Consider the following 13,970-nt stretch of genomic DNA (forward strand, 5'->3'; position numbering starts at 1 on the left):
GGGCAAGTCACTTGACCCCCTTGCCTAACCCTTACCACTCTTCTGCCTTGGAGCCAATACACAGTATTGACTCCAAGACAGAAGGTAAAGGTTTAAAAAAAAACCAAAAAGAATTTTTATCTATTATAACTATCAAAGACTTTGGTATGCTCAGCATTACAAGGATTCAAGACAATTCAGAAGAACTTATGACAAAGAATGCTATCTAACCCCCAGAAAAAGAACTATTAGAGTTGTATGACAATCAAAGCATACTATTTTTTCACATTAGCTAATTTTTTTATGGTTTTATATGAGAATTCTTTTACAACAATGACTAATACAGATGTATGTTTTGCACAATAATACAAGTACAAATCCCAGATCAAATTACTTGCCTTCTCTGGGAGGAGGAAGGAAATTACTTGGATCTTATCATTTTGGAAAATTTATGTTGAAAATTGTTATTACATGTAATTGGGAAAATAAAATATCTTTGAATAAAAAAGAATTTATATCTATTCTCTTGTAGGAGTTTTATGGTGATTAATTGCTGTTTTATAGTTTTCTTAAGGAAGTAAAAGAATTAGTGATAAATTCTTGGTTTAATGAGTTGTAAATGTATATGTATTCTTAAAAATTAAAATAGTTACCTAACAAGCAATTTAAATTTGACTTACCCTGAGCTTGTCCTGAAAATCTGAAGTGTGTTAGGCTTAGTTTTATTAGATATGGATTAAGAAGAGAAAAAAAAGCAGGTGACTCAATAAATCCCTTTATGTTCATCTAGTTTGAAGAATATTCTTTTCTAAATGTCTATTGAAAAATCAAATATTTTGTATTGCAAGAAAGCACTATATAACCTGTATTAGACTGATTATTGCCTTGGGGAGATGGGTGGAAATGGAGGGAGAAAATCTGAATCCTAAAATGTCAGAAAACAATTGTCAAAAATTGTTGCTTTATGTAACTGAAAAATAAACTAATTAATAAAAGAAAAATCATATATTCACACATCATTTTAAACTAGTGTTTCATTTACCATAATATAATCCTTGCATTTTCAAGAAATTTAACTATTTCCATGGATATTTATTTTGGTTAAAATTGACTAACAATTATGGAAAATTATGAACTTAACCTCTTTAAAAAGCTACTGTTAAAGTTAATTATTCACTTATAAAACGTTTTAAAAATAAGAATTTGTTAAACATACCACTGAACTCATAGCCTTGGCTGAATACAGAATTGGGAGTGAAAAATTCCTGAATTCAGTGCTATTTAGACTGATCCTGAGTAGTTTAACTTCAATTAACATTTAAGTCCCTACTAGTTACAGAGGGTTATGGTAGCTAAAACATAAATATTAAATGGTACCCCTCATGGAATTTTAAATCTATTGAGGAGACATGACATACTCAACTAACAAAAATTGAGACACAGTCTGGTGCAGTGGAAAAGATTTTTGGATTTGTAGAAAGGACTTGGATTTGAATTCTGTTTCTATTACTTACTGTGTGTCCTTGGGCCAGTTACTGGGCCCACTTTCTTTGCCTGTAAAACGAGGGGGTCGGACTAGACTTCTAAAATCCCTCCCAGCTCTAAGGCTATAATTTTATGATGCTATCTATGGCTCCTGTCCAAGAAAGGCCTTTTCTTCAGACCTACAGCTCTCTTTCCTCCAGAAAGATAGAAAGATCCACCTTGCCAGATATTATACGACACCTGTGATCACAGAGGAAAATGGCCCCAAAGTCCTGGCGATGTCGGATGACTCTGCCGATGGCTTGATTAACTGCCCGGGAGGCTTGCTGCCGGTACCACTCGTGCCCAGTTAAATACTAGACCAGATGCAAAAGAAGCCAGTGAGGTTGTTGCCCACTGTCTGTGGATGCACGCCACCCTAGATCCTGACACCTCCATACAGTCATAACTCCTTTCAAAGTCATGAAACTATTCCAGAACTTTGGAGGGAAGTTTCATGCCATCACCATTGCCAATGATGATTGTTATTGTTTTTTAAAGTCTTAGCATCAGTTCTAAGACAGAGGAGCAGTAAGGGATAGACACTCAGGGTCACACAGCTAGGAAGTGTCGGAGACCAGGCTTGAAGCCAGGGCCTCCCGACTCCACATGGGGCATGGGAGTAACCCCTTATTTCCAATTAACCAAGGGTAGGGCAGCTACAGTGGGCAGTCTCCATCTTCCTTCATATTCACTTTGGGTACCTGCCCACCCTGTGTCATTTCTTAAATATCTCATGCTCAGATTTGGAACGGGAGACATCAGGGCATCGGGGATACACTTAGATATGGATCCCCCATATTCCAGAAACAAGGACTAGGAAGAGGTTGATCTATAAGCAGGCAGAAGTCAAGAAGAAAGGGTTTCCATTCTTACCTGGCCTCCTGCTCCACTCTTTCCTCTCATCTCATCAAGGAACTGCATCTTCAAAATGACTCTGGGATCCATTCGTGGAGGAAATGGGAGACCAGTGATGATGACTCCACGGCCATTCATATCTGCAAAGTCTAAGCCCTCGCTAGCCTAAAGGACAAAATGATGGCAGGATTCTGAGGTCTTTAGTACAAAGTCCAATCTCTAGTGGGATGATGTATGGGTGACACTGGCTGGATGAGGGACACTGGGCACGGTTCCGTGTGTGGACCAGAGGCAGGATTCAGCCTCCAGGGCCCTTAGAAATGGCGGCACTAATAGAGAAGCTGAGCTCTGAAGATGGCTGTAAAGGAATGGACTCATGGCCCCATGGAGTTGTTCTCAAAGTATAAAAACTGAGGCTTGTACCTCATAGTATGATGTAATAAAAATGGAGCATGTAATTTGGTACATAGGATTTTTCTGGGTCTAGGAGCTTTCATATGGTGCAAACACAGGTTCTTACCTTTCCCCGGCACACAGCCATAAAAGTAGCTCCATTTGATTTAGGACAGACAATTTTCTCGTAATATGCATCAATAACCTAGAAGACATCAGGCAAGATGTCAGGCACAGGCCCTGCTCTTCCTTTACAGAGAAATTGTAGAACAGGTATGCCCACAGCTCAAGGAGGCAGGAAGGAGGGGTCAGCTTTTGAAGAGGACTTATTTGTGGTATAATTGAAAGAAGTTTCTTGACTAATTTCATTTGAAGGGAATCTAGTCACCTGTGTGTTTTACTGGAAAACCACTGATTACTTCAAGCCAGAAGGGGAGGTCATAGGAAGAAAAAACTATTTTATTCCTTGCATTTCTATCTCACAAGCAGGTACCCATCACACAGTTTCTCACTAATTTCCATGGCATTTGGATTTCTCAGTCACTGCTCCATGCTGGGCAAGGAAGGATAAGGGAAGGTGGCACCAAGGGAATGGGGATTTCACTGCTTCCCTCTCCCAATTTACTTTCTTCTATCAGAAAAAAATTGGACGCATGACATAATTCATGAGGATCAGAAACATATTTCTCAGGAAAGTTAAAAAAAAAAACCACCACCACCAACAAAGCAGGGTGAGAGAGATGAGCCACTGTCCTGAAGGAATGGCTCCTGGACTTCCTTCCAGCCATTCCCACAGTAATGCTAAGGACCACGTGGAGAGGAATGTGCTCAAGGGGGAGAAAGCTAGTGAGGCAGAAGCTTGGATGGAGTAAATTAGAGCGGGCCAGCCCTTCACCATTGGTTCATGTTACAGACCTCGGTAAAGCCTCCTTTACTTCTCGGCTCCACAAAAATTGCCTTTAACTCTTCCATCTTTCTGGCAAAGTCATGGTCCTGTCAAGAAGACAAAGAATACAATGAGATGAGTCCCCACAGATGAAAATCCTAAGGTTCTAGTTCTTCAAAAGGCCAGGAAGAGTGCTAATGCTTTTTTTTTTCCTTCCTGGAAAAGTGGAAGTGTCTTTACCCCCGCTCTGCCCTCTCTAGGCACAGACTGCTGCCAATCCCCTCTCCAGCTCAAAGCTTTTTGGCTTACACAAAATATGAAGACTCAATGAGAAAGCAACATACTCGCCAGTACTCAAGACTTTTTTCCATGACAGGGTATGATGGGAAGAATACCAAGAGTCCATGGGGCACAACTCGGGCAATATTCCCTGCAAATACATTAAAAAATGGAAGCCTGAGTCCAACATAACTGTACATTCTGATCAGATCCTGCTTATATGGGAAACAGAACCACAAATATGGAAGAGGGAGACCAGGAGGGCTGATTTGGCATCACAGAACTGGTCACGGGCAATAACCTGAATGAAAAACCCTTCCCTACTTTGAGGAAATACAAAGATGAAGGTAGAAGCTGTGACCCGGGTCTTAGAAATATCCTGAAGTAAAGGTTATTGATTTTCTCAGAGAAGCCTTTTGCCTTAACCAAAACACAACCAAAACATGTCAACCCTCAAGCTATAAGAAAATGTTTACATTTCCTGAATTAGGTTGAGTAATTAAATAAGAGGTAGTGTGCAATAGTGGAGGCAGCTTTGAAGTCAGGAAGACCTGTATTTAAGCCTTGCCTCCCCCTGCAGCCTGGATGTATCCCAGGGCAAGTTAATTTCTCAGGACTCTGGCCATCCCTCTAAGGATATACGTTGAAGAGAAGGTGTTAATCTATATTATTAGAGGGAAATTTCCTCACCCAGAATTTGCCTTTAATAATAAAACCAGAGGTAGAATCCCTGTCCTTAACTAGATTTTAAATTTCCTAGGGGTAGAAACTGTATTGATTCTTTAGTACATTCTTCGACTATCTCCCCATAAGCAGTTTCAATTAAAATGTGCTGTATCAATCCTCAATTTTATACTTCTTACCTATAGTTTTTCCTAAAGAAGACAAGCATTCGTCAGAAAACCTGGAGAAGATAAAAAAATCACATTTCCTTTATTATCATTTAGTGTAGTCTACACTCTGCTAATCCTCTTTCTCTATGCCAAACATGTGCTTCAAACACACCTTGAGTTACTGGTTCACAGCCCCTTTCTTTTCCCCAAAGGTATTTGGCCCAAACTTTTCGATACTAGGAAGCTAAAGTCATGTTGGGAGAGGATATAGCCTGATTTTCCTGGTACTCATCTCAGATTTAGCTTGCTCCCATAGTACACACCTAGGTAAAGATAAGTGTAACTTTCGGGTATAAAGACACAGGGATTAATCATAATTCTTAGTCACAGTCTCTTGCTCATTAGCAGGCTAGTTTTAACCTCATGATCCTAAAATCTCCTCACCCTAACAGTTGGGAGTAAGAAATAATCAACATCTGGCACATAAAACAAAAACGAACCAGATGAGTATAACAGTGGGAAAGTCTGATTTGCATGAATAACTGAGAAAAGGAAAGAGAAACAGACTAATCTAGAATTAGAGAAGATTTCCTCATTGTTTGGTTGTTTATTCATCATCTTAAATGGTTTCATGTATTATAACCAAGTTGATTTTATTTTTTACCAATCTGGATTATATTACTTAATTCATGACAAGATGTAATGGAAACATATTAAGAGCCAGGGAATTTCCTAAAAGTGATGATTCAGTCCTATGAGAGCTGCCTCCAGCTGTCAAAGCTGGTTGAGGAATGAGGTCAGGAGAAGTTTAGGGTTTAGGGGAATAATCTATTTACCATACAGTACACAAAGAGCAAAGTCCAAAAGAGTCAGATGCCAGCAATGTGATATCAAGATGACAATATGGCGGAAGCAACTTGGCATCCAGAGATGGGAGTGCAACTGAAAAAATGCCTAGTCTTGTATTCCAGAATATCCAGACTGCATGGTTTCCAATGAATGCCTAGGTTGGTGGATCATTGCTGAAATCATCAAATCCCTCCCTTCCTTCCAACCTCACCATGGCACAACACCCCCTAGACCTCAGGGACCATGTCCTCCCCCAGTGGCTCCCTTTTTTGGTTAGTATTTCTCTACCAGAATGTAAACTCTTAGAGGAGAGAGACCATGTATCTCACTTTTGTATCTGTATCTTTAGCACTAAGCAGAGTATCCAGCAGAAAGCAGGCATTTAAAAATACTGATTCACTTAACTCCAAACTCTTCTAACTTTCATGAAACAACTCTATATAAATCACCTTAAAAAAGTGAAGTTTATCTTCTTATTGAATGGGGTGATGACTTCATAGATTCTATTACTCCTATCTTTTGCAATACCAAGCTTGTTACTTCAAAAAAATTCATTACATTATTTTAACTCCTCGGTCTTTTCTATTGTTATGTGTGTGTGTGTGTGTGTGTGTGTGTGTGTGTGTGTGTCTTTATCAAATTTCCTAATTCTATTTCTATTATACAGTTTCCCCTCTCACCAGGGCCATATACTAACCTGTTCCTATCATATCTTTCATTTCCTGAGTCTTTCTCACAGACAAAAATGACTGAAGCTGAAGAGTTCCTTTACCTTTTATCATATGCAGAACTCAGTAATACTCCATCAGGGCCTTTTGGAACAATCCCCACCCAGATCTGATGTTGATCGATAACGTGAGGATTCTCCAAGCAAACATGGAAAGGGCTGAAAGCAAGAAAAGCAAACAAAAACACTAATCAAATGACGGCATATTACTGAATTGCCACATGAGGATGTGGTCATTTTAACATGGTTTCAGTTATGCATCCACTATGGGAACTCTTAGTTGTTTTTCTTTCAGTGAAGAGACTATTGGTTTAAGAGTGTTGCAAACACTGCCATGAACAGTTACTATGCAGTGTCAAGCGCTAGATGTCAATTTTCTGTTTTAATTTCTTGTAAGGAAAGAGTTAGAGCTAGAATGAAGGGAAAAAGATGAGGTTAATATGCAGAAATATTAATATAAAAATAAAAGGTATCCTTCCTTCCATTCTTTGTGGAGATGGGGGGAACTATGAGTATGGAATATTGTAGTATAGTATAGTGGTAGTCTCTCGGTGATCGCGAATGACAATTGTCTTTGTGCAGTTTCATCTACGGTGTACCCTCATGTGGCTTTGAAGTCCAAAGGCTGAGGCGCAGAGTGTGTGGCACATGGGGCCTGGGACGCCAGTTGTTACGGGAGGTGCGGCTGTGGCCTGGTGTCGGCGTTCACGGGCAGCGGCAAGACGTCGATGTCGCTCATCTTCAAAGGTGGTGGCGGCATGGTTAATGTGGGTTCGCCAGCTGCTTCTGTCAGAGTCAGAAGGTTCTAGTTGCTTTGGTGTAATGCCAGCCCACTTCAAGTTGGACTTTAGCTGATCCTTGAATCGAATCTTTTCTTTGGTCGGCCTTGTTTCCTGAGTCCAGCTGACAGTTCACCATAGAATACCTGTCTTGATATTCGCTGTGGGTCCATGCGGATGACGTGTCCAGACCATCGTAGCTGGGTTTTGAGGACCAGGACTTCGATGCTGGTGGAGTTGGCTCTGTCGAGGACTTCCTGATTGGTGATTCGGTCCTGCCATCGGATCCTCATGATTGACTGGAGGGAGCGTTGGTGGAATTGCTCCAACTGTTTCATGTGCTTCCAGTACAGTGTCCATGTCTCACAACTGTACAGGAGCGAGCTGAGGACCACTGCGTTATACACTTTGAGCTTCGTCGCAGTGCTTACACCTCTGTGTTGGAGGACTTTGCAGAGCAGCCGCCCGAGTGCCTGGCTGGCCTTTTGGATCCTGGCATTGATCTCGTGGTCTAGGGACCCGTCGTTGGCGATGGTGCTGCCCAGGTACTTGAAAGTGTAGACGTTAGAAAGCTGCGTGTTGTAGATTGTAATGCACGGCTGGTTAGTTGGCCTCCCTGGTGCAGGTTGAAACAGCACCTCTGTTTTGCTGAGGCTGATAGTCGGGCCAAACAGTTTTGTTGCGGTGGAGAACCTGTCCACAATGGTTTGGAGATGATTTTCTTGGTGGGCCATGAGAGCACAGTCATCTGCGAAGAGAGCTTCCACGATGAGTCTCTCTGTTGTCTTTGTTTTTGTGGTCAGGCAGCGAATGTCGAATAGTGAGCCATCCAGTCGGTATTTGATGTAGACGCCCAGGTCTAGGTCCATCACAGCATATCGTAATACTTGAGTGAAGTATAGGTTGAATAGTACCAGAGCGAGGACACAGCCTTGTTTCATGCATTGGAGATGTTGAAGCAATCGGAAGTCTCTCCACCAGATAGGACTTCACTGTCAAACATGTTGATTGGTTTTGCTAAATAGCTTTTGTCTTTTTAAAAAAAATCTTTGTTATGAGATATGGCTGGATGCATATGGAGAGGGGATGGAGGGGAGAGGAAGAAGAAATATATTGGGAAAAACATACAATACAAAATTAAAATATAAAATTTTAAAGAATTTACTATTCATTAAGACTAGTAAAAATAAAAACAAACAAAGCAAAAGGCATTGGTGGTCTTCAAGCAGAGGCTAAATGTCAAGAAGTCTGTAGTAGATATTCCTTTGGGTTACAGATTGAACTAGATGGCCATTGAAGTCCCTTCAGACTCTACATAATATAATCATTTGAAAAAGTTTTTTTCTTTAAAAGGATTAAGATGTTCATCAATTCAGATAAAGGGAAAAAACTAGTTTCTGAGAAAATAGTGAATTATAGAATCTAAATATCTATAGACCAGGACAGAAGCAGGTAGGCAGCTAAAAAGACACTAAAATATTTTCCTTTCTACCTCCAGATATCTTATTAAACTAAGCAGTTATTCTTGAAGTTCCCAAGCAGCTTGAGTGGGGCAAGCGGAAGAAGGGTAGAAATGATAAGGAAATTCCCAAAAATTCCTATGCATTCTATCCAAAAGAATTTTCCCAATCTTGGAGGGCAGAGTCTCTGCCTTCTCTCAACCAATTTCCACTTCTCTCCCCAAATCTTTAATTTACTTGGTCACTGATTCTGTTCAATTAGTAGATGAATTTAAAGTAATTTCTTTATCATCCTCCTCCTCTTCCTCAAATCTAAGTATTTACTGAATACCTTCTAAATGCTCAATACTGGCACATATATCCTTAGTAATTAATTTCAGATACTCCTTAAGAAAGTTCTAGCTTCACTAACCAGGGGGTTAAGAAAAGACACTTACATTTGCATCTCCATGGAAAAGGAAGAAATTGGAGCTAGAGTTCCGCTGGTGAGGATGATGGTACGCACACCTTGTTGAATTAGCTCATGCATGCTAAATCCTGGACTGAAACACCAGTAGCTCAGTATCTTTCCTGCAATTAAAAAAGAACAAACTTCTAAGGCAATTACAGGGGAGAAACAAATGGTTCCAGAGAAGATCAGCTAATCCTTTGGTCTCCATTACAATTTTTGTTTGGATGAAGTTAATATCTGAATGTGTGAAATAGTTCCTATGAAACTTCCTAGAGATCATGTAATCAATTGATTAGCAATTTTAAATTATATTAGTGGTATCTTTCTGATTCTTTTGTTTTAATTTTAATTTTTCTAATTTTCTCACCATCACTGACTATATTCCTCATTTTAGAAACATATAAGAGAATGCTAATATAGTCAGGGAATAGAAAAAGCCACTAGAAATTTTCTTTAGGCCACTAATGCCCCTCAGGTCACACTATGACAAATCCTACCCTGGCATCACATGAATTCAGGTTATATACATGATAGGGGGAAGATCAGAGATATATGACTCTAGGAGGTTTCATCATGAGAAACTGACATGAGCACAGAGCCAAGATGGTGGAGTAAAGGAAGGGAATCACTTGAGCTTACCCAAATTCTCCTCCAAATAACATTAAAATAACACCTCAAAATAAATTTGAGTGGTAGAACCAATAAAAGGACAGAGCAAAACAATTTTCTGCCCCAAGACACCTTAGAAGACTGGTAAGATAAGTCTGTCTCAACGGGGTAATAATGGAGCAGAATCTAGGCAGGCCATGTTCTAGCAAACCTGTAGCAGGTCTTGGGGGGGACTGAATAAGGGCTGGAGGCAGCAACATGTTTCTAGAGCTATCAACCCACAGATGACAAAGGGAGAAAAAAATGGGTCAGAAGGAGAATATAGGAGACCCACAGCTGACCTTGGGTGCAGGACTCTCTATGTAGTTCTGGGTTGCAGTCTCAGTGTAAGGAGGAAGATTAGCAGGAGCAAGGACTCCAGCCACAGCTACAAGGTAGAAGAGAGTGCTTGTGGATGCTCACAGAACAGAGCATAAGCCAGGAGAATAGTGACCACAACTCTCCTTAGATCATACCACCTTGGAAGAACTGAAACTTACAGACCTGAACATACAGATCTAGCTCTGAACATGGCAGCATGAAAAACATGAAGCTTAGAACAGTTCCCAACTCTACCCCAGAAGCAGAATTCAACTGTAATATATAGTTAAAAGTCAAGGAAATGGCCAGGAAAAATGAGAAAACAAAAAAAGAACTTGATGATAGAACGTTACTGAAGATCAAAACAAACTCATAAGAAGACAATAAGATCAAAGCAGCTACATTGTAGTCTCAAAGAAAAATGTGAATTAGTGTCGGGCCCTAGAAGAAATAAAAAAGGATTTAAAAAATTAAATAAGAAAGGCAGAGGAAAAAAATGAAAGTGATGCAAGAGAGAGCAGCTAGGAGGCCTACTGGATAGAGAGCCATGCTTGGAGACGGGACAACCTGGGTTCAAATTTGGCCTTGGACTTTTTCCAGTTGTGTAACCCTGGGCAAGTCACTTAACTCCAACTGCCTGGTCCTTCCCACTCTTCTGCAGTGGAACTGATACTTATTATTAATTCTAAGACAGAAGGTGAGGGTTAAGGAAAAAAAAAAGAAAGTGATACAAGAGTCAACATTTTGGTAAATAAGGCACAAAAAATACTGAAGAAAATAACAGCTTAGAAAATAGAATAGGACAAATGTTAGGAGAGGCATCAAAATCCACTGAAGAGAGGAATTTCTTAAAAGCAGAATTGGTTAAATAGCAAAAGAGGTACAAAATTTTACTAAAGAAAATTCCATAAAAAGTAAGATTGGTCAAATTGAAGAAGAGGCACAAAAACTCACTGAAGAAAATAATTAATTGTTTTTATTAATTAGATATATATTAGATTATTAGGTATATATATATTAGATAATTAGATAAACAAAATTAGAATTGGGCAAATGAAAGCTAATAATTCTAATTATGTATAAATAGAAGAATAAAATAAAAGCTAATAATCAAGAATCAATAAAACAAAACCAAAAGAATGAAGAAAATGTGAAATATCTCATTGGAAAAACAGCTGACCTGGAAAATAAATCCAGGAGAGATCATTTAAGAATAATTGGAAGGGGGAAGCTGGGTGGCTCAGTGAATTGAGTGTCAGGCCTTGAGAAGGAAAGTCCTAGGTTCATATCTGGCCGTAGACACTTCCCAGTTGTGTGACCCTGGGCAAGTCACTTAACCCCCATTGCCTAGCCTTTACCACTCTTCTGCCTTGGAGCCAATACACAGTATAGACTCCAAGATGGAAGGTAAAGAGAAAGAAATGCAGGAAGGCAGGAAGGCAGGAAGGCAGGAAGGCAGGAAGGCAGGAAGGAAGAAAGGAAGGAAGGAAGGAAGGAAGGAAGGAAGAATAATTGGACTGGGGGCAGCTAGGTGGCTCACTGAATTAAAAGCCAGGGCTAGAGATGAGAGGTCCTTATTTCAAATGTGGCCGCAGACATTTCCTGGCTGTGTGATCTTGGACACATAGGCAACATTGCCTAGCCCTTATTGTTCTTCTGCCTTGGAACCAAAACATAGTTTTGATTCTAAAATGGAAGGTCAGAGCTTTAAAAAGGAAAAAGAGAATTACTGAACTACTTGAAAGCCATAATCAAAAAAGGAGCCTAGCCATCATCCTTCAAGAAATTATTGAAAACTGCCTTGATACGCTAGAACCAGAGAGTAAAAGAAATTGAAAGAATCCATTGATGACCTTCTGAAAGAGATCCCAAAATAAAAACCCCAGCAATATTATAGCCAAATTCCAGAGTTCCTAGGTCAAGGAGAATTTCAAACAGTAAAACAATTCAAATATCTTGGAGCTACAGTCAGGATAACACAAGATTTAGCATCTTATATATTAAAGGATCAGAGTTTGGAATATGATATTCTGGAAAGCAAAGGAGCTAGAATTACAACTAAGAATCACCTACCAGGCAAAGCAAAATATGATCCTTCATAGAAAAAAAAATAGATATTTAATAAAGTAAGAAAACTTTCAAGTATTTTTGGTCAAATGTCTAGAGAAGAACAGAAAATTTGATTCTCAAATATCAGAGTCAAGAGAAGCACAAAAAGGTAAACAAGAAAGAGAAATAACAAAGGATTTAATATTGTTAAAGTGTTTATATCCTCTATGGGATGATGATACTTGTAATTCTTAAGAATTTTTTCTTTATTAGGGCAGTTAGGAGTGTACATTGACAGAGGACAGAGGTGTAAGTTGGTTATGATAAGATGATATAAAAAAAATTAAAGAGTGAGAAAAAGGGATGTGCTGGAAAAATAGGGGAGAGGTAGAAAAATATAAATTATCTCACATAAAAGAACTTTTTCAATGGAAGGGAAGTCAGGGATAGTGGTAGTAGGCAATGCTTGAACCTTACTCTCATTGGAATTAGCTCAGAGAAGGAAAAACAGACATACTCAGTGGGATATAGAAATCTATCTTACCCCACAGTGAAGTAGGAGATCGGGGATAAGGGGGTGGAGTGGAGGACTGGGTGGTAGAAGGAGGGTGGTGGTGAGAAACAAAACACTTTTGAGGGAAGACAAGGTGAAAGGAGACAGAGGGATAGAGAGAGAGAGAGAGAGAGAGAGAGAGAGAGAGAGAGAGAGAGAGAGAGAGAGAGAGAGAGAGAGAGAGAGAGAGAAGGATAGCAGGGGGTAAAATATGATGGAGGGAAATAAATAGAAACCATGAATGTGAATGGGATAAAATGGAAGGAGACTGCAAAGTATATTAAAAAACTGTACAATATGTTGTTTTACAAGAAACACACTTAAAGCAGAGCAAAAGTGGGCTGAAGGAGAATCTATTATGCTTCAATGGCAGAAAAAGCAAACAGAGATAGCAATTGTGATCTCAAACAGAGCAAAAGCAAAACTAAATCCAATTAAAAGAGATAAGCAGGGAAACTACATTTTATTGAGAGGTATCACATAGGGGCAGCAAGGTGTCTCAATGGATAGTAAGCTCGGCCTAGAGACAGGAAGTCCTGGGTTCAAATCTAGTCTCAGATCCTTCCTAGCTGTGTGACTCTGGGGAAGTCACTTAATCCCAATTGCCTCTAGCCCTTACCACTCTTCTGCCCTAGACTATTATATATACTGACTATTGATTCCAAGATAGAACTAAGGGTTAAGAAAAATTTAATTTAATTTAATTTAACATTTAATCTGGAAAAAAATATAATTTAAAAAATGTACTATAAAAAATGAAGTAATATCAACACTATACATATATGCACAAAATGGTATAACATTCAAATTCTTAAGGAAAAAGTTAAATGAAGTTACAGGAGGAAATATAAAATCATTGTGATCCAAACATTCTGGATAGCAATTTGAAACTATACCCAAAGGGCTACAAATCTGCACATACCTTCTGACCCAGGAATAGTACACTAAAGAGATTTTTTAAAAAATCTTTGCTTGATGTTACATATATAACCTACATCAAATTGCTTGTCATCTCAGAGAAGAGGGAGGTGAAGAGGAAAAGGAGAGACTTTAAAACTCAAAAATTTTTTAAAAGAATGTTAAAAATTGCTTTTACATGTAATTGGGGGGAAAGTAAAATATTATAAGGAAAGAAAGAAATGAACACAAGAAGGAATAAGTCAAATGCTCAATCTTCTATCCCACAGGCAGTCAGTCACAGAGACAAGAGATGGCAACACATTACATTTATACTGCCTAGCCAATATCAAGACCTCAAATTCTGAGTTTGGAATTCCAGGATAGGGAATCCAAACCATCCAGGGAGAAGAAACCAATTTGTTTCTCTAATTCAAAGAAAATGGTGATAGTCCAGTTTAGAACACATGCAGCCTGTAATCTT

The 13,970-nt window shown here is 39.1% G+C and overlaps 1 protein-coding gene across 6 annotated transcripts in view; it reads right to left on the minus strand.

The window, feature by feature from the left end:
* The window catches only part of RTEL1 (regulator of telomere elongation helicase 1), a 116,478-nt gene that overhangs the window by 50,241 nt on the left and 52,267 nt on the right, over nucleotides 1-13,970 (minus strand). For all 6 annotated transcript variants that reach the window (XR_008915400.1, XR_008915399.1, XM_056812791.1 and 3 more), the window contains 8 exons: nucleotides 9,005-9,137; nucleotides 6,374-6,487; nucleotides 4,783-4,823; nucleotides 3,985-4,070; nucleotides 3,670-3,747; nucleotides 2,882-2,959; nucleotides 2,380-2,526; nucleotides 1,705-1,820 (listed from right to left, as the gene is read on the minus strand). Coding sequence is in view for 4 of the 6 variants with exons in the window: in XM_056812791.1 (XP_056668769.1) it covers nucleotides 1,705-1,820; nucleotides 2,380-2,526; nucleotides 2,882-2,959; nucleotides 3,670-3,747; nucleotides 3,985-4,070; nucleotides 4,783-4,823; nucleotides 6,374-6,487; nucleotides 9,005-9,137 (793 nt within the window). In the remaining 2 variants the exon portion in view is untranslated. The remainder of the gene's footprint in view (nucleotides 1-1,704; nucleotides 1,821-2,379; nucleotides 2,527-2,881; nucleotides 2,960-3,669; nucleotides 3,748-3,984; nucleotides 4,071-4,782; nucleotides 4,824-6,373; nucleotides 6,488-9,004; nucleotides 9,138-13,970) is intronic.

This window comes from Monodelphis domestica, chromosome 1 (genome assembly GCF_027887165.1).
Source record: "Monodelphis domestica isolate mMonDom1 chromosome 1, mMonDom1.pri, whole genome shotgun sequence".
Lineage (NCBI taxonomy): Eukaryota > Metazoa > Chordata > Mammalia > Didelphimorphia > Didelphidae > Monodelphis > Monodelphis domestica.